Source organism: Rattus norvegicus, chromosome 2 (assembly GCF_036323735.1).
Source record: "Rattus norvegicus strain BN/NHsdMcwi chromosome 2, GRCr8, whole genome shotgun sequence".
NCBI lineage: Eukaryota > Metazoa > Chordata > Mammalia > Rodentia > Muridae > Rattus > Rattus norvegicus.
This window is the reverse complement of record NC_086020.1, coordinates 104,477,209-104,498,845: the sequence shown is the minus strand read 5'-3', so window position 1 is coordinate 104,498,845 and position 21,637 is coordinate 104,477,209. Positions and strand designations below refer to the sequence as shown.

The 21,637-nt window shown below is 37.1% G+C and overlaps 1 protein-coding gene across 5 annotated transcripts in view; it reads right to left on the bottom strand.

Annotated features, from left to right (window-relative positions):
• The window catches only part of Hltf (helicase-like transcription factor), a 59,807-nt gene extending 39,686 nt beyond the window's left edge, over positions 1-20,121 (bottom strand). For 2 of the 5 annotated variants that reach the window (XM_006232175.5, XM_006232176.4), the window contains exons 1-10: positions 19,887-20,121; positions 18,481-18,688; positions 13,740-13,906; positions 13,016-13,149; positions 12,173-12,270; positions 10,142-10,216; positions 8,100-8,291; positions 4,632-4,727; positions 2,441-2,507; positions 1,233-1,320 (exon numbers count right to left, since the gene is read on the bottom strand). In XM_006232175.5, the coding sequence (XP_006232237.1) occupies positions 1,233-1,320; positions 2,441-2,507; positions 4,632-4,727; positions 8,100-8,291; positions 10,142-10,216; positions 12,173-12,270; positions 13,016-13,149; positions 13,740-13,906; positions 18,481-18,688; positions 19,887-19,906 (1,145 nt within the window). In that variant the 5' untranslated portion in view covers positions 19,907-20,121. Of the gene's footprint in view, positions 1-1,232; positions 1,321-2,440; positions 2,508-4,631; positions 4,728-8,099; positions 8,292-10,141; positions 10,217-12,172; positions 12,271-13,015; positions 13,150-13,739; positions 13,907-18,480; positions 18,689-19,826 lie in introns of all 5 variants that reach the window. The other 3 variants (NM_001106478.1, XM_039102120.1, XM_006232177.4) reach the window with 3 other exon arrangements.
• Between the last annotated feature and the right edge of the window lie 1,516 nt (positions 20,122-21,637).

The window sequence follows — 21,637 nt, the reverse complement described above, 5'->3', positions numbered from 1 at the left end:
AAATTTTCCTCGTTATATAATCCATTTCCTTTTATCTGATCTGTTCTACCGAATAGTGCAATATTGCATAGCCTTAGGACTAGTTCATTTTTAAGATTTAGCATTTACACAAGAAGGAAACGGGGCCAGTAATGGCATACTACTTTAATCCCAGCACTTGGGAAGCACAGGCAGTCAGCAGATCTCTGAGTTCAAGGTCAGCCTGGGACAGCTAGGGCTACTTAGAAAAACTAGGCTAGAGAGAGGATTCAGGGATTATCAGCCTGGGCTCCTCTTGTAGAGGACCTGAGTTCAATTCCCCATACCCACAGAGCAGCTCACAATGATCTGTAACTTCAGTTCCAAGAGATCCAATGCCCTCTTCTGGCTTCCTGAGCACCGGGCACACACGTGGCACAGAGACATACATACAAGCAAACACTTATACACATAAAACAATAAAATGAAAAAAAGTTAAGTAACAAAAAACCTAATTAAGTAGGAATTCTGAGTTCAGTTCAAGTGGTAATTAATGACAGAGTCATCAACGAGGCCATATTTTGTGTTTGCTGCTGAGGAATTGCTAGGATATTTAGAAATAAGATCATATCCATGTGCACTGATGGGAGACCACACTGTATAACAAAACCTGGTGGCTACACCTAGCTAAGAGGGTGAATGAAGCTTATAAAGTTAAGAGATTCAAGGTAAGATCAGACAGGAATTATATCTTTTAACCAAATTCTCTGTAGATTCTAGTCTTTGTTAACAATATAACTCTCCATAAATAACTTTACTGTGATTTATTTCTACCATTTGGTCAAGTAACAAATGAACTGAGCAGAGAATTCTGTGTTACATCTTCTACACATCCTTCAGTTTCATCCTCTAAAATCCAAAGAAAAACTCTTACTGTCTCAACAATAAAAAAGAAAAAAATAGGTCAAAATAATAGGGAGAAAGTAGTGGTGAGTATTAAAAATTAATGAATCACGTATTTTATAAATTACTACTTCTTTTACTTTTAAAATAAAAAATAGGGGAGAATAGCAGCAAGATTTAGGAATAAATTCCTTTTTTATAGAGCAATATTACCTTTCACTTTTAAAATGAGAACTGTCATTGTGACTTAGCAATCTGCAATTAGAAGTGTATTTGAAGTAACTAAGTATAGTACTTATCTCTTCTTCTAACAAGAAAGCAGAGGAGGAGTGTAAGCAAACTTGTCAAGTAGTTAAACCCCAACACTTTACCTTTTAGAGAAGAAACTAAACAAATCTGACACATTACTCTTCTCCGAAACATCTGAAATACTGGGTTCTTCACTACATGCTGATGGCTCTATTTCAAAAAGACACAGAGAATTATCAAACTGTCTTAAAATAGCAACATCTCTATAAAAAAATTAGGTTTTCCATAACCAGCCCCGAGCTGTACTGATTTCATAACTTCCACATTTCTCCTAACGTAGTATTTTTCCATTGGGAAGTACTTTCAGTTCTTTATGACCCACAGTCATTGACCAACCTAAAGGCTGAATTCACTTTTGTATCAAATACACACACACACACACACACACACACACACACACACACATAAACACACTAATAGGTAGTTGATAAATCTGTACTTCCAAATATTAATTGTCAAGTAGCAACTGTCCTTATCACTGCTTAGTCCTCCCAGACTCTACGATACACTACTGTAGGCCTAAAATCAAACTAATTTTAAATCCCAGAGAACTTCATTAAGTTTGCAATTAAAGTGCAATGCCAATTTTCTACCTCTCCCCCACCACCCACTTGTTTATGTACTCCTTCAACCTTAACTTACATAGTTTTCTTGAATTCTATTTCTCCCACAAGCTTACCAACTATTCTTACCCCTATATCCAAATATCTGCCTACCATTAAAAAAGGCAACAGTTACACTCGGTTCTACCCTCTGAGAATGTTTTCTACCCTTCACTGCTACCCCAGTCTTACAGAGAGCAGTTACTAGCAGCTCTCACGCACTCATCTATGGCATTTTCAGACTTGCTGTGCTTCAGTCTGGCTCAGAAATTCAAGTATAAAACTCATGACTCCTAAATCCACAGGTCTCGTCCCTTCTTTGACTTCAGAATTGGTTCTAATTTATCTTTCTAGCTTTATTTCCTTTTACACACTGTATTAGAAAGAGAGTAAAATTCTAAAACAGAACATTATTTTTTCTTTAAACTGTTCTTTAAAGAATTTTTTTTCTCAACAAAAAACATTTTCCCCTAAGTTTTCTGGTATACCAATAACCAATCCAACTATTTTGACACAACCTTTCCTGATTACCAATCTTCAGGAGACTTTTTTTTTAAAAGAAAGCAATCCTGAATTTATGCATATCAGAAAACCCCAAACAGAATTACCTAAGGTAAAAAAAAAATCATCCACAAAGTGGTCAGACCATGTCTATAATTAATACTCACCTGAGTGTCCATCTGTCGTCTTGTTCGTATTACTTCCTCTGAGTTTAACGGTCTCGTCCTTGTATTCCTATGTAAAAAGACATTTTCTACAATGGGATAGCAGTTTTAAATGATGTTCCGATAGAGCTTGCTCTACGTCGCTTTACGTTTCATAATGAAGACTACTGAAAATGCTACCAGAGTTTGGAGTAGTGGTGAGATAGGAGGTAAAAGGATAAAAAGATATACAAACTGATTTAAATGTTCTCAATGGTCTCTCGGAAATGAAAATCTGACTCCTTGTGATTAGTGTTTGTGGAGCTTTAAAGTCTATGCCCAGAAATGGAGAAGAAAAGGAATCATCACTATCATCCAGCTATGAACCCTGCAACCTACAAAAGGGACTGCTTGCCAGACACACTAGTACAGGAATAGCACGAATGTTATTAGTGTCACCAACCACTTGTTAATATTGGATTTAAGGCCCACCGCATGAGATAGAACCCATAACTGGCATTGCTGAAGTGGCCCAGACCTAAAATTAGATAGGTCGTGGACCTAGAGGGAAAACTAAGGAAGGAAGTGCTAGAAACCACAACGTGCCTAATGAACACAGCAATAAAACAATTCCTAGTGACATATTTTTATAGCCATAGACCAATTGCTCCGTTCTCATCACAGAGGCTGCTTCTTGCAATAGATGGCAATAAATGGCAATAAACAAATAAAAGCTACAGGTAATAGACTTTGGAGGACTCAGCTCTAAATGAGATGTCTTTATCAAACCTCTCTCCTCAAGGCTTAGAATCAACTTGGAAGAATAAGCAGAACAATTTGACTCCAAGAAAACAGAATTTCCAGACATAACAGCCCTGAAACACATGTAAACTCACAAGAGACTATGAGACACCCAAGACCTATCAAGAAACTATATGCAAGTGATATCTGTTATGACGGGGAAAAAAAACAGTTTTCTCCAATGAAGTGACACTGTGTATATAAGCCACACAGCAGGGCAGGCCTTGTGCTCAGAGATAGTCAGCCAACACAAAATGGACTCCATGGTTTTTACATGCCTCTTTTTCAGAGTTTTGTTCAGGTATCTTTTTCTTTTTAGGATTTTTTTTCCTTGCACCACCCTATGCCGACCCCTTTTTATGTTTTTGTTTGTTTTGAGAGAAAAAAACATAAAAAAAGTTGTTCTTGTTGGGTAGGACGGTGGAAAGAATCTTAAATAAAAAAAAAATTAACCACAGTAAATATAAAAAAAGAAAAAACCCTTTCCTACTTAGCTTTCTAATTATACATAGACATTTGCGTAAAATATTAGGAAACAGCAATGACTATAATCTCTTGCTATACTAAAAACCTAAAAATTAATTGTTCTTTATCTTTCCAAATGAATACACACAAAAGAAAACTCGAAATTATGTTACTATGAAAAATTAATGAGATTTACATTAGAATAAAAAAATTCACACCAAATTTTCAAACCAAGATTCCCTATTCTGTAAATAATGTATCTACCATTAGACCACTATTACCATACTCTCTCTTTTCTGGAATTCCCAAAGCTAGCAAGATACAGCAATAATATTAATTTAAACAAACAAACAAACAAGAAAACTAAATCTAAGATTCTAGTAGATTAAAGACTCAATAAAATTAGAAAAAAATCTAAGGGGGCTTCTTCACTTCTTCCCTCTCTCCCTCCCTCCCTCTCTCCCTCCCCTGTCTCTGCCAGCCTTCAGCCAATGCCCTACTGCCATGCCTGCCTACCTGCCTATTACATGTTCCCCACCATGATGATAAGGGTCATGATGTTCTTCACAGCAACAGAACTATGTAACTATGGCACATACATCCTTTTTTTTTTTTTTTTTTTGTTAAATCTGTGTCTTCTGGGCTGTTTAATTTGTTTGTTCTTGTTGTTGTCCTTCTGAAATAGATTCTAACTATATATCCCTGACTGGACTAGAACTCACTATGTAGACTAGTCTGACCTCTGGATTCTGCAATCCACATAGTTCAGTCTCTTGAGTACTGAGATTAAAGACATGCACCACCACAGAGATTGGCACTTACACTTTTATAAGCACCATATAAGTCCTGGTTAAAACACCAATTGTGCCTCAAAAAGATCAGCTATTACTAGGTATCTGTCACCAGTCTTAGTGAGACACAACGTTCTGCAGAACACACTCTTACTTACCTTTCCTGGGTGACTCTCCTTGCCTCTTTTACCAAGAAGCGGCCTGCCATCATCAAAGTTGGTAAGAATTACAGCAATAGCAGTAAGAGTTTTGCCCTTTAAAATATTTTTAAAAGACAAATGGTCAGATTCTAAAACCCATAGAGAAAACATTTCAGAACATATTCCAAAAATAATAAAATACTGAGTACAGCACGCATGGTTGTTAAGTAATATATTATTAACAAAAAATAAGTAGTTCACTTAGTTAAGAAAAATTTTTTTGTTTCACGTAGACACCTAAAGAACTGTCTTCCTGTGGTTTATTGGCTATTCTGGACTTCAACAGAGAGTGACTATTCCATTTGGAAGAAACAACCCCTTGTTCTGTCTGGTTTGACAGCTTCAGTAATGACTGATTCTTAGGAACAGCAGAGTACTGGGAAAAGTACTGGGAATAAACTAATTACTTAATTAAAAAAAAATTCATACCTTATAAGTTACTAAATGATTACAAGCATCATGGAAAACTCTCATTTTACAAAAGGACTAACACCCTATGTTGACCTATCATTTAATCATGAAACTAATATTAACATGTTTTCCATGAACCTCATAGCTAATTTAAAATAATTAGAAATTCTAACATATATAAGAAGATATTTTCATTATTTTCAATAGTAGGATTCACGGTAATACAGAAATAAATCTAGCAATTTTAAAGCAGTCCCCAAAGTCTGGTTCTTTTATACCCTTTCTGGAGAATATAAGATCAGATTTGTGTGTGTGTGCATGTGTGTGTGTGTGTGTGTGTGTGTGTGTGTGTGTGTGTGTAGGTAGGTAGATATGTGAGTACACATATGTTTAGAGGCCAGAGAAGAATCTCAGTGACAGTCCTCAGGCACAGTTAACCTCCCTCCAAACCCTCCCATAAATCCCTTCTCACTCTAATTCACGGCCTTTTTTCATTAATTTTTGTTACATGCATATACATACATTCATTACATTAGTTTCCTGGAAAGAATAAATGAGCAACTGTCATTATTAATGACTGAGTTCTAGGATGAATTTCCTTGAAAGTAACCAGTGTAACATTAAGGCATTGTCTTCAGGAAAAACTACAGAATATTTGTTGTCAGAGTTAATATCAATTTGCAGCCAAAAGTTAAAATGTTATATGACTAAAGCAACTACCCAAAATGTAACTCCTTTTCTCATACAATTAGTAGTAAAGTTAAAAAATGTAAACATTCATACTGTATGAAATTAACTGTATGTGGTAGGGCTACAACTTGCCAATGGGCAAGACTCACTATAAAATCATTCAATATACAATGTGCACAGATGGATTTTAATGACAGTAAGTCAATATCATTGTGCAGTAAGTACCTTTAATGATTAAATACGTGGATTGTAGTATTTACCAAAGAAATCTAAAATTATCTTAAAGCCTTTAAAATACATGTGAGCAAACTACTGATTGTCAACTTGACAGAACTACAGTCTCCTAGGAAACAAACCTGTGGAGCACGTCTGTAGTAAGGTTTCTAGACTAGGTTAAGGAGGTAGGCTAAGTTACTCAGTGTGTGACACCACTCCATACACTGTGGTAATCATCAGACTCTACCTCTTGACTACAGGTACAATATGACCATCTCTTAAATCTCTCCCAGGATGTTCCCCAAAATGGACTATATCTCCCATAACTGAAACTCAAAATATAAACATATAAAATAAAGTAACATTATGACAGCTCAGCTCCCAATTTTTTCTCCTAAGCATCAAAACAACTTGTAAAACAAAAGAGACAGCATTCTCTAAATGTTATTGTTTAGAAATATCTTTAAGTTGTGCCACTTCCAAAAGTTTTTGTCTATTGTTCCTTTTAAGTATTTCAAAACTATTTAGTTTAATGCCTAATACTATAAATATTATAGAGCTCCAAGTGACAGCTCTATGACCAAACCAACAGGAATAGCTATGGTAACCAGTCACAAAGATCTACTATGCTGCATACCCAGCATCTGTGCTAGAATATTTCAAATACCATCCTGTTTCCTCTCATAGCAACAGTGTTATTAAAGACACCAAGGGAGTTTGAGGAGTAGGCCAGTAGGAAGGATGCATGCCTAGTATGGCTGGCATCTATGGAATCCCCAGGATAGAGCAAAAGGAAAAGGGGCTGTAGAAAAACCACCAGGGGTGCAGAGAGTCAAGGTTTCTTCCTAGTGTTTGATTCTGGTTAGGGAACCTTACCGTTAACAAGAGTATAGCCCCTGAGAATGGAGTTGGACACTGCTAGAAGAATGACCTGTCTATAGTCATGCTAATGTCATTGCACAAGCCACACTCTGCACCTGAGCATGAGCTGAATCATGGGGTCTAACTCCCTCTCTTCAGCTTACCTTTTTCCTGTTCTACATATAAATAGACTACTTTAGGAGATGGAAGCAATATCTTCTGTCACCTTTCTCTGTCTATCTTATCACACCTATCCGTCCTGATCCCATTCCCAGTCCCACTCCCACTGTATACTTTATTACAGCCATGTTCTGATCTTGTCATGTCTCCTGCCTGACTTGTCACCACATCTGTCTTGTTTCTTCTGGCTACCATCTGACTTCTCTTGGCTTTTGGCTGTCTTTTCATGACTCAGGTCAAACTTCTCAGTACTTGTATTACTGTTTCTAACTTCTCGCCACACCTAGTAACACTAAATGTGGGTTAAACAGAGAGCCAAGACACGAGGCCAGAGTCCACATTCTAATAGTAAAGGAACCTGGAAGAAGGAACAGACACCTTGTCCTAGCCTAGTGCAGTGGTAGGCCCTCCCACTTGATAACCTCAAAGTCTATGGGATCATCAAGCATCATCCTTGAAAATGACTTCATTTTCTGGTTTTGCTCCATATATCTAAGGATACCTTTCTTGGCCAAGCAGATCTGCAGCAGAAGCATGGCAAGAAACACATAGTTTTCTTGTGTTATAGTTATTTGGGTTACAAAAGGCTATTAGACTATTTCTTCTCTCTTGTCATTATTATTATTACTACCAAAGGACTTTCTTTCTTAAAACAGAAAATTAGGTGCACGCTCCCCAGTTCGAAGTAACTCAGCCTTTCTCTACTAACTAACGTTTTTTGCAACTATGGGGATAGAACTCACTATCACCAACCTTTACTTTTTAAAAACCCTATGAAAGGCAGGTTGCCTTGAATTTCCACAAGAAAATTGGGAATACATGTTTATCTATTCATTAATGTTATTGTATCCTATTTTACTTATTCTGTTATTTGACTCATCTGTTGGTTGGCTAGCAGACCCCATTTTTAAAGAAAAACAAGAAAAAAGAAAAACAAAGTATTTTCTAACTACACTAAAAGCAAAATCTAGTCCTAAGCTGGCACCCTTCTTTCAACTTAAAACTATCTTTCTATAAAATCATAATTACAAAATAAGATTTTGCAAACTATTAAAAAAAAAGGATTACCAAACCCATATCATCAGCTAAAATTCCTCCATGAACATTTTCTGGTCGTTCCTTCACAGAAAAATTTGTTATTGTATTATAATACAGGTCATTTCGCAGTTCCCAGAAGGGTGGAAGTTCTTTGCTGTTCTCTCGTGCAATCATCCAAGCTAGAGCTTGTTTTTGGTGTGGGAGCAATGGTGTTTCAACAGCCTACAAATATAAAGTCATAAAGAGAAACAAAATCAGCCTGCTCTCTCTTCATAAGCAGAACCTGAGCTACTTTCTTACAGTATGAAATGTATAAATTACCAAGGCAGTTAATAATTCTGCAGCTTTACATTTGAAACACTGGTTTATACTTCTGAGTTCTTTAAATTTTCTAGATATCAACAGACATAGACACAGACATGAAACTGGCAGAGATTTCCCCAATATTCTAAACTATCTCTTCAGTCCGTTAACTGCTTCCTTGTCCATTCAGAAGCTTTTTAAGTTTATGCAACACCACTGGTCAGTTCCAGGAATGATTTCTTGAGTTTCTGGAATTATTTTCTGAAGCAAATGAGTAAATGAAAAAAACAGAAAACAGATGTTTCTAAAAGAAAAAAAAAACCACCCACCCATTCACACACACACACACACACACACACACACACACACACACACACACACACAGCCAGAGAAATAGAAAGATAGACTGGATAAATGGCTCAGTGGTTAAGAATGCTACTCTCCCAGAGGGCCTGAGTTCAATTCCCAGTAACCACATGGTGGCTCACAACCACCTGTACTGGGATCCGATGCTCTTTTCTGGTGTGTCTGAAGATGGCTACAGTGTACTCATACAAATTAAATTAAAAAAAGCTGTAAAAAATATATAGACGGCTAATAGGTATGTGAAAGAGCACTCAATGTCCTTAGCTTTCAGAGAACTGCAGCTCAAAACTGCACTAAGAATCCATCTCACCCTCCTGAGAATAGCTGTCATTTTAAAAATAAACAGAATGTATACACCAGGACTCAGGAGAAAAGTAACTCATAGAATGTTAGTAGAAATGGAAGTTACTGTTGGATTTCAGATGCTAGAACAAAGAGCTGAGGGGCATATTTAACATACCAGGCAGACCTGGCCTCCAAGTACTAGCCTCCCAGCATCCCTCAGTCCCTACTTGCCATACCCTTCCCTTAGCTGGGATGCCCTTCCCCCAAGAGGCTCTCCTAAAAAATCCAGACATCTTGGTCTCTCACCCCTTCTCTCCCCTTCATTGTGCATGCTTTCGTTCTTTCTCCTCTCCCTTCCCTTTCTTTCCCTCCCCATGGCAACTTCCCTGACCTTGGTCCTTGGGGCCAATGAACGTCCCAACAAACCCGCCTTTATATACTCTAATGTGGCTTGAATTGGCTCATTTTGCTGGCAGAGAAATTACTTATTACTTATCAGCTAGTCGATCACTACAGAAATCAGTATGAAGCATCCTAGAAAAACTACAATTATAACTACCATATAATCCAGCTGTATTATCCTGGGAATATTCCCCAAAAATGTGAGTGAGTAAACTACAAAGACACCTACCTGCTGTTTCAAATTTAGTGTGTCATTACAACAGCACCATCAGCAGTTGACAATTGGCCGAGGTGCCATCAATAGATTAATAGAAAAAAGAGGCAGTATATTTACAGAGTAGAGTTTTATTGAGCCATATTATTTATTCAGCCAAATTTACGTCTTACAGAAAAATAAATGGTCATTATTTTATGGAAAAGGCCAGGCCTAGAAAGAAAGCCAGACTCACATTTCATATTTTTTCTCATATTAAGAACTTCATGTGTGTGTGTGTGTGTGTGTGTGTGTGTATGTGTATAAATATCATATATATACATACAACAAATACACATGACTTGAAAACAGAAGGGAGAATCCAAGAAATATCCTGGAAAGGAGAAGGTAATGGGGTGTGAATACAGTCAAACTCAAAGTATACTGCACACCTGTAAAAAAGTCATTATAAAACTATACAGCATACACAGCAATAAATTTTTTAAATATACAAGTTCAGTACCTCAGCTGGCTCCATTTCAATAGTTCTATCGTCTTCTTTTAAATCTTCAAATAATTTGTCAAATTCCGTTTTGAGCTACAGTTAAAAAATAATAAATGCTGAACAAACCTATTAAAGTGCAAACAATATGTAATTTACACATTTAAAATCATTTCATTGAACAAGTCAGATGCTCAGAGGTACATAAAATAAGTATCTGAGGTAGTCCACTACTCACTGACAAATAGTACAAGGCAATTTTTCTGTAGACATAAATGCAGTCATTTTAGATGAATATACAAGCGTTATAAAGGAGCAAGGGTACAATCTGCTGAGAAAGCACTGGTCCCAGCACTGACAGGGCCCAATCCTAATGCTACTGAAAGGACATTGGGGAACCTCTAAGGTGCCAGTCCCAGTCCTGTCACAAATGACTCTGAGTGTTTAGGCATAGAACTGTGGCCTGTGTCTTACCTTCATAAAATCAAGAACATGAAATAAAATGGACAAGGTTCTTTCTGTCATTAAAATTCTGTTATTCTTTCAGCATTGAGTCTACTTTGGGAGATCTATTTGACACATCTAACTTGCCATGTTCCATAAAATGTTAGGCTAATAAGATAATTTCATTATTAGGCTAATTTAGCTGAGGTTCTTTTTTTTTTTTATGGTGGGGTGGTTTTTTTTGTTTTGTTTTGATGTGAGTACACAATTGCTCTCTTCAGACACACCAGAAGAGGGCATCAGATCTCATTACAGATGCTTGTGATCTACCATGTGGTTGCTGGGATTTGAACTCAGGACCTCTTGGAAGAATAGTCAGTGCTCTTAACTGCTGAGCCATCGCTCCAGACCAATCTAGTTTGGTTTTAAATCAACTTATACTGTATGTCTTAAATTTTATTTTTAAAAAAAATTAGCATATGAATACATTTTAGCATCTTGAAGACATAATGCCAGCTTAATAGAGATGGCCTACAGTTTGCCCACAAAGCACAGGCTCCTGCTTTCTTAGCACTCAGGGAAAACTAATTGGGAAACAGAAAGAATACCGCTAATGGATAAACAGATATAAAATGTTTTAATGTTACTGTCAAAAACCATTAGTGGATACACAGTCATAAAAATGTTTTAATGCTATTGTCTAAATAATATATATTAACATTATTAAACATTTTATATATTTTTTGGAGCAACTTAGTGTAACAACACATTGAATTACAAATCAGGCAAAAAAGTAGAATAAACCAAAACTTTTAATTTAAGTTTTTTAAGATTGCATTTGCAACCTTACTGAAAAGAGAATAAATAGCTTTCACATTCTGATATTTTTATCACTACTTTGGATAGTCTGAACGTTTCAAAGAAAAAATATTACATATATAGTCACACCCATGATTTTATGAATGTACAGTTGTATATATGTGAATCTACCATCCTTTTCATAGATCTAGCTAAACAAAAAATGGAGTCACACAAAGGTAATGTCTATATTGAGCCTGTATACATACATTTTCCTTGTCACTATTCTATAACCAATACGGTATAACTACTAAATATCTTTTATACTTATAGCAGATTTACAATGTAAATTATAGCAGATAGTCAATTTAGAAATTGTTTAAAATAGGGATGTGCAGTGATTTTATACAAAAACAATGCCATTTTATATGATGGTTTCAGAATTAAAAGGGATGAATGTATTCCTTATCACTGCCTTTTTACACTATGTTTGCAAATAAGCATCTACATTCTATTTGTTATATAATAATTGTTGTTATAATTTTAACAATATCCTAGAGATTACTAATACCAACACATAGATATTTAACCTATTCTTTTAAACAGCAACCTTTATCACTAAAAATTTACATTACAAAATAAAAGCACATCTGAGACAGCGACGGTGACAAACACCTGTAATCCCAGTATCTGAGAGGCAGAGACAGAGAACTGGAGTTCAAGGCCATGCTCGCTTACACAGTGATTTCTGATGTAAGCCTGCATGAGCTCTTGACTCAGGACAAAAGCAATCAACCACAAAAGGCTTACCTGTTCAGTTGTCATCTGTACAGCAACATGAACCGGCCTACTATAGCTTGGTCCAGCTCTTCCAGAGCCCCATGTATTCTCCAAACTCGATCCTACAGCTATCATTTCCAAACAGGAAAAATGAAATAACTGAATAAAAAGAAATTAAGCAGCAGGAGTAAACTAAAATACCAAACAGTACTAAAACTCCCAGACCTAGCTGTGTACCACAGTGGCAGAGTACTTGCCTAACATAGACAGCTCCCAGTACTGCCATGAATATTAGAAATGAAACAAAACACAACGCATTGAACTATATCCCTAGACCTAAGAAAAGTTAAAGCTAAATACTAAATCATTCCCAAAAGAGAAAAACAAACAAACCTTATATTAATGAAATAATTACATACTATTTGAATAAATTCTAACCAAACACCAAACTATTTTTCATTCCTTACTGATCAATTTTTCTTGTCTAAAAGTTATAAAGACAAATGTTTTAAATGAGGAATTATTGACCATCCTTGTGTATTTCTGTATGTGAATGAATCTATATATGCAAACAAGCAGTTTTATATTTGGACGTATAATGGTGGGCCCATAAGATTCACTATTGTATTTTGTGTGAGTAGTCCGTAATGGTTACACAATGATAAAATCGACATAATACATTGCTCAAAATCTGCCCTGCTATTACATGATACATATCTGTATTTCAATGGAAATATAAAAGGAAAAGTCAGCAATTTCTTCAAAAGATAAAAAGTTATAACTTGGAGCATTTTGCACACTATTAGTTTGGCCAATCAAACTCATAGAGACTAATTACTTTATAATCCCTGCATCTTACAATATCAAACTTACTTTTTGGTGTGGGACCCAACTTAAATCCATGTTTCTTCAAATGATCTAAAACCACCTCTCTATTTTCTTCTTTTCCCCAGAAAGTCATATGAAGAGGCATGGTAAAAGTATTACTTGCACCAAAAGGAACTACCCTATTATAGAAAGGGGAGAAATGAGAAATTCAAAGTTATTTTTATACTAATTCTGAATTCTGCCACCAAACACAAAAATGTAAAACAAGAAAGAATTACTTAAGCAAATTTGAAAAACTGAAAAGGAAAGAAAACCAATACTCATAATGGTGCACACTTCTAATCCCAGTACATAGGAGGCTAAGGAAGGGTTTGAAGTTCAAGGCCAGGTTGTACTTCCAGGAGGCAGCCATCATGAAATGTCTGTTGTAAAGCATGCCTGTCATGCCAGTCCTCAGGAGGAGTTTGAGGCTGGTGAGTCACTATGAGTTAAGCTAGGTACAACGGCAAGAGACAGAATACACTTCCTAATACATAAATCCGGGGGTGGGGGGGAGCAATAACAACAACAAATAAAATTTCTCCATGGTTATAATGTAAAAAGAAAATGAGAGAACAGCTATTTGCTGGATAGAAAAGGCAAAGAAGAAAATTGAGCATCTCTAAAGTACAGTAATACAAGGAGCCATGACACTTCCAGAGGCTCGAAAAGTACTAACATATTCAAAGATAACTGAAACCACAAGTATTAAACTCTAAAAGTGCATTACCCTTCCACTTGGGCCAATTTGTTGTCCATGATATAGGCCAAGGCAGCTGCAAGATCTCTCTTTAGATGGCCAACCTGATTTCCATTCACATTATTTACTTTAATAGCATTCTTATCATACGGGTTATTAGGCTCTCGTTCTAAAGCAACCATTTCATTGTTATTCACCTAGTAAAAATAAGGAACAGACAGTAAAGACATAATATGAACAGTACCAGCCTGAGTTATTGCACTGTTTCTAGAATTTCCATTCACACATCTTTGTTAGTTTTTCTTTTTTTGTTTGTTTGTTTGCTTGCTTGCTTGGAACAGAGTCTCATGTATCCAAGGCTGGCCTCAAATTTGATACGTAGCCAAAGATGATCTTGAAATTAAAAAATGGATCCTTCTTCCAATGTTGCCCAAGTGCTGAGATTACAGGTATGCACCACCATCCTCAGTTCTTTCTTGTGTGAAGGACTGAACCCAAGGCTTGGTAATGACTACAAAGCATCTATCAACTGAGCCACAGTCCCAACTCAAACTAGAAATATTAAGGAATATGTCTTACAATGATTCTTCTACTCTTCTTTTCTAATTTATATTCATAAGGAAGGCTAATAAACCATTAGGACCTAAAAGGTACAGTCAAATCTACTATGAGGATTCATATTCCCTACAATTTTCAAGATAGCTAATCTTTGGATACATGTGCCGAGGTAGAGTTGGGTCAGAGCCACATGCTTAACCACGATGGTATTTACTCTATTCATTATGGCTAAGACATGCAAACAGCCTATACGTCCATCAACTAACAAGGAGTGAAAATGTGGTGCCTATATACAGTGGAATTTTATATAAAGAAAAATAAAATGTGCAGGTCAATAGATGACGCACGTACACATTACACTTAAGTAACCCAGACCCATAGATAAAACATCACATGTTCTCAATCATGTGGATCTTAGTATCAAATCTTCAGACTTGTTTGCTTATTTTGGAACACCTTACAATCCAGGAAACCAGAAATGAACAATGAGGGGAGGGGCTTGAGGGTAGGAGAAAAGAGAAATAATGTGGATGTTTAAGTGGGAAAGGGATGAGAGGAATTTTAGGGGAGAATTACCATGAAGGTTGTATGTAAAAGGCAATACAGAAATTGTGTGTGTGTGTGTGTGTTTGTGTATGTGTGTGTGTGTGTGTGTAGTATTTTCCCACATAAAAGAGGTTAGAGTTACCCTATATGAGGACTATAGTCATCCCAAAATCCATAGGTTTCCAAACAAAAGTTCAGTGCCAGGTTTGGTATTCTACAAGTAGTCCAAAAGATTCCCAAAACAATATAGGATATTGTCTTGGCTCCTGGCTGCCCAAAAGAACTTGATAGTAAGAAAAGCATAAAAGCACCATATACATTGTCCATAGGACCTGGAGAAATGAAGGTGGTACTGACTTAGTCCCTGCTGAGTAGCTTTCATAATACGAAAGCGCTATGGAAGCCTCCGGGACAGGGAGGAGGCGAGTCTTCTACAGCCTTACCCAGCTGTAAACCACGTGAACTGCAGTGACTGGAGTGACAAGAACTGTCCAAGTGTATAACAGTGGAATGAATGCTATGGTAGTAACTACCCATTTCCCGTTCTGGTTTATTTTTATTAATATGATTTCAATTATATGTGTATATTTATTGAAAAAAATGATAGAATATATAAAGTAAGCTATAGTATAAAAGCTTGATGAAAATTCAATCCAAGTAATCTAACTTTAAAATAATGAAGATATTACCTGCAAATACTGTACAGTGGGAAAATGAACTAAACATTTAATCTTTATATATTCTTATTAGTTAACTAGTATCATAGAAATTATTCTAAGATCAATATAATTGATTGTTCTGAGATTAATAACTATAACCTAACAATTCATAGAAGTGTTATTTAGAAAACAATGTCAATTTTGAAATAGTACAAATATGAAGTATGACTCACAAAAGGAAGTGAGAACCAGAGAAAAGATAAAGACCAACTAAGAATGGATAGATTGTTAAAATGACTAGAAGAGAAAATTTAACGAGCAAACACTAAGTACTACAATCAACATAAGTGTAAACAGAGCATCTGAAAAGCACGGTAAGAAAATGAAATGAAGTGAGGAAAAACAAAAATGGAAAATCACAGCACAAGGATTCGGAGGCTATAGTAGACATGGACTATTAGAGGCAAACAGGAAACAGATGGAGAAGTACATGAGAATACAGAGTTTCTAAAACAAATGGCTTCGGAATAAAGCAAACATTCACAAGTATAATTTTAGAATTTTGTTTTAGAATTTTTTTGAAATAAAAAAATTATAGAATACCTTAATGAAACTATTAGACTTCTTTAAAAAAAAAAAAAAAGAGGGGGTTGGGGATTTAGCTCAGCGGTAGAGCGCCTGCTTAGCAAGCGCAAGGCCCTGAGTTCGGTCCCCAGCTCCAAAAAAAAAAAAAAAAAAAAAAAAACCCACAATATCCTTTAATCATCAGGCCAAAAAAAAAAAGTCAATTCACTTAAGACAGAAAATCCTATGGTCATCAAAATTTTTATGAGCATTATATTGTGCAACATTAGGATATACAGAAAAAGTGTGAACCAAGCACTTTATAGTTGGCCAAACTGTAGAGAAACAAACGAAAATTATGACTTCACCAAAACTTAAAAAAATAGTTGTTCTTCCCTAAGTAATCTCCTATACACTACATCTCATACAGCTATTAAACAACCTGAGTTATTCCAACATAAAAATACAGAGAACAAAAACATGACAGATAGGAACCACAGAATTCCTCCAAGGAACCTCCTGATATCATACTTCAATTTAAAAAAAGGTTCTGAAACCATCAAGTACTCAGAAGGCTGAGACAAGTGGACCACTGTGGGGTGATATCACAGGTGAGGCAGGTGCAAGATAGAATGAGGCCTGTCATTGGACAAGAAGGAAGGATGGGCGGGGAAAAGTTTGAAGAAGAGACAGGAATGGAAGAGGGGAGGAGGAGGGAAAGAAGCCGAGAGACAACATGGAGGCTGACGTTAGGATTCCACGCTGTACCCTTACAGGTTGTTATGAATGTTCTTAAGGGATGGATGTGTACAGGCTTTATATGTTTAGGTGGGTAATTATATCTAATCAATTGGATCAGAGGTTATTGGGTTGTGTGTTCTTTCATGTAGCGATTTAAGTGTAAGAAAGTGTGCGATACTGGGCGGCTGCAGAATTGGGATACGTGCTTCTGACAAGATATTTAGCAGATATTTTGGGGCACCGCAGTTTCGGACCTAGAGCAGGTAAAAAGACAGCATTTTATTTTTTATATTTTTACAACAGACCACTACGAGTTCACTATGAGTTCAGGGTCAACCTTGGATTACTTAGTGAGTTCCAGACCAGCCAAGGCTGGAGTCTTAATTCAAACCCCTTCCAACAGGGGATTAAAAAAAAAACTCTTAATGAGTGTTAATATAAAAATATGAAAAGGGCTAGAGAGATGGCTCAGCAGTTAAGAGCACTGACTGCTCTTCCATAGGTCCTGAGTTCAATTCCAAGCAAGCACATGGTGGCCCACAGCCATCTGTAATGGATTCAATGCCCTCTTCTGGTGTGTCTGACAGTGTACTCACATAAATAAAATAAATTTATAAATTTAAAATAAATATGAAAAAAATGAGGGAAGGAGAAAGTAAGAAATCAACAAGATTCCACAAAAGAGACCTTATTTTTAAATATACACATCTATAAAAGGAAATTAGAATGGACTTTATAGCCCATAGCAGCCAAAACTAATATAATAACCCTGTCTTGAGCTTAACTGGAAAAAATCCATTTTAAATTACCAATAAAATGCAATTATTGAGTGCTTATTACACATATGGGTTAATTCCATTAATAAAAATGAAATGTAAAAACTGTGAGGGTTCTTTAAAGATGTCTTTTATTTCTAACCATGTACATGTGTGTATTGGGGAGGGTAGTCATGTATGCCAGAAGAGGGCAGTGGACACCTGGAGCTGTAGGTGCTGTGAGTTGCCAGCCATGAGTCCTGAGACCAGAACTGCAATTGTCTGTACAAGCAGCAAGAATTCTTAACTGCTGAGTCATCTCTTCAGCCCCCAAACTGCATTTTAAAGAGATATACACTGAACTGTACTAATGTAAAGTGATACAACTGGTATCTGTTTTTACAAGACCAAAAACAAGAAAGCAAACATAGAAAATACTTACTAACCACTGATCTTATTCTCATTTTGTTTGAAATTTTCTCGTAATAAATTAGATAACATTAAAATTATATTACTAAATGACAAAGATGAAACTAATAAGGATTATTGTCCAAAGAAAATTATATATATTCTCAATCTGTCCCCTTTTCTTTCTCTCACACACACATATACACACATTCAGTTCAGAGAACAGGAATGCATTAGAAAGAGCAGGAAATAAAAGATAAAAACTAAATGCAAAACCTGGTGGCTTTAAAGTCTTTTTTTTAAAAGTCATTTCTTAAATTTACCACATACCTCAGTAATTAGAAGGATCAAATGTGTGGGCAAAAGTACTTTATATACTGCAAGCACGGTAGAAATGGTAAAAAATTGGTCAAAGTTGGTAAAGGTATTCATGACTAACCTTTCATTCAAAGTAAAACATTAATTGTATATATCACCTTTTAATATAATTTACTGTTAAAACCATAAAAATACAATTTTATTATCTAATCCTATACTTACAACTCCTGTGTAATAGCGTATTCCAACAACTTGTCCTCTCATAGTTCCAAATAAAACCAAATCTAGCTCTTCATCACTAGTTTGGAAGTCATCTGGAGGGATAATGTCTTGGAATTCAAAACGTGGAAAGAAAGGTGGGTATGAAAGTCTTGGAATATTTTCATGGGCTCCATACTGGGCAGACTGTGAATACTTCCAAACAGAATCCCTATTTTAAAACAAAACAGAAAGCTAAAACCACAGAACTTGATTAAGTTTTCCCTCCTAGTTTCAGGCTGATCACTTCCTTATATTTTATTTTAGCAAATGAAATGCTATGTGGCAACAATCACTTAACAATTTCCCTGAATAAATCAAGAATCCAGTGGAGAAGGTTATCCGAAATCTGACCTGTTAGATACTGGAACTGCTTTCCTGGTGAAAAGAAAACTATCTAAAGTCGGAAGCTACAATTACAATGTCAAAATTTTCGGTGCCTACGTGATGAAGAAGAAATGGATTTATAAAAACAAAATAACCATTACAAGATTTTTTTTTCTTTTCGTTTTTTATTTCTCTTTTCTCCTCTCCCTTCCCCTCTTCTCTTTTGTTTTTTTTTGAGACTGTGTTTCTCTGTGTAGCCCTGGCTATCCTAGATCTCACTCAGTAGACCAGACTGGCCTCAAAGTCGGAGATCCATCTGCCTCTCCCTCCAAGGTACTCTTAAAGCCACGTGCCACCACTGCCGGCTATGAAAATATTTTTGACTTTTGACATAAATACATGCACAGCATCTTCTGCTTTAACTCCTTCTGAACAGAACACATTAAATTGGGTATCTAAACTTGGGACATCATAGAGAGCTGACCTGAAGCCCCTTTACGTATACATCGCCCTATTATTTTAAAGGATAGGGATAATTATTGCAAGAATTGGAAAAAAAAAAAAAAAAAGAATTGGGCATGAAGACCACTATAGATGATGAAAAGATGCGTTTGCTGGAAGCCTCCTAGAAGTTGTCATTCTCCTAAAAACACACAGGGCTATCAAGTAGCGAGTTTCCCTTTCAGCTCCTCTGCAAATACGTTTTAGTAAGCTTCTGCACAGTACCAGGAGACACACAGGATCGGATTGCCATAAAATGGCTAGCAAACATTGGGATAACAATGGTGAATAAATCATTCCGGTCGGGTTTCAGATCCCCCCCTGCAGTCTTTGACGCAGATTCCCCGAGGTCTTAGCAGCCGATTCTCGGGTCAGCCGAGACAGTGCTTTGGTACCTCCACCACAACACCAGCAAGAACCCGCAGAAGGAATGAAAACAGCACCACAGGAATACAAGCTGCACCTATTGCCCGGGCGCGCACCTTCACTTGAGCAAAACGCAGAGAAACTGGCCTCACGCCCAGCCCCCCTCAGCCCTTCACCTCTTGAACTTCCAAGACATGGCGGGGGGCGGAGTGGCTTTGGAATGCCCTGGGCACCCCGGATCTTCTCAGACCGTCTGAAAAAGCTCCTCAAGGTGTAGCGGCCCAGGGGCCGGAAAGCAAGTCAGAATCTGGAGGCCACAAGCTCCCCGGGAGACATGTCTACGCCCACTCCTTCCTGCAACAATGTGAGGAACCAGTGACGTTCGGTGATCGGCACTGCGAGTGCCCAATCGAAAGAAAGAGTCTGAGAAAACCAACCAATAAGGATACGTGAGGGTTGGGAGCTCCGCCTTGTGCTGCGATTCAAAGGCGGTGTGGCGCGCCAGGGTTCCACCGAGTTCTGACGTGGTCGGAAGCGAGTTGCGCGGGAAAACATCGAAGCGTCTAGAATGAGGCACCTGGCTCAAGGTCATGACGGACTTGGGGCAAGAACATGACTTCTAGCCACTGCCCTGATGCCTCAAGGATATTCTCATAGGTCAGACCCTCTCTCTATCTGATGTAATGCCTAACAGGGCCTGCCTCATTTCTTCTCCTGAGCCCTGACTATATTTGTTCTTAGTGACCTCCGTGTATGCGAGACCCTGAGTTTTGGAAATCTGAGTGAGAACATACAAATTTCCCTCTCCCACCTCGTTTTAATCTTGTTTAAAGAAATTTTCTTCCCTTGGTAGAAGAAAGCCATAAAATAAGACAACCTTACAATTCCGTTGCTGACAAAGGCAGACTGGTCCAACATTAGTGTAAGGTCTGAGGTGGTGGCTTGGGCCACATGTATTTTCTCAGGAAACTGAAAGAGGCACTGTAAAGAAATTTTAGAATCTAAAGGGACATTCCACTTGGAGTTTTGTGTGCACCAGTATCAGCCACGGTAAAGGTGATTCCTTGGGGGGGGGGGGGGGGGAGAACCCTAACGTATTAAGAGACAATCTGTGCTGGAGGCAAATGTCAATAACCACGGCCTGGGAACACAGATTTAGACCACCCCAAATGCTATATTTCAACTGAAGCAGTTTCATGAAGTTTTTATACTAACAGAACAAGGAAAGTCATAAATGAAGATACTTTTCCAATACATTTGGTGTGACCATTAAGTAGGTGGGAAAAAGTATAATGAAGAACCTCTATTAGAGGCCTAAGATACTCGACATTGTCCTTGGCTTTTTAGTTTGTTGACAGGTAGTGCTGTTTGTACATTCCAAATTATTTACCCTGTGGTCATAGAAACATGTTAAGTACAGAGGAGGACAATAAATGGCTACTAAGAAGGCTAAAATGGCTCAAGATAATTTGGCTCTGGGTTTGCAGCATTCCAAACAGTGCACAATCATAGTAGCTCAGTTAAGGGGCCTTGCAGAAGATTCATTTGGCGGGGCATCATCTTTCCTGGGATTGTTGTGCGTGCTAAGCAGGCATTCTTCCTCTGAGTTGCATCTCTAGCTGTCACTGAGAATCTGTAGAAGGAAGTATTTCATTCCCCCAACAGGAAACTTAATGCAGATGTTTCATTTTCTTCAGTTATTTTACCATCTTCATGGTGTTTTATAATACAAATGCAGAGGTGGGTTTTGGTTTGGGATTTTTCAGTAGTGGGTATTGACTCTTAAGGCCTGTGCAAAATAGGCAAGCTGTCTATCTACAAGAAATACCCCCAGCCTTTATTTTATTACAAGGACTCAAAAAGTTACCCAGGCTGGGGATTTCCCAGGACAACGTAAGGCAGAAGCCTCAGTCTCCACAGTAGCTGA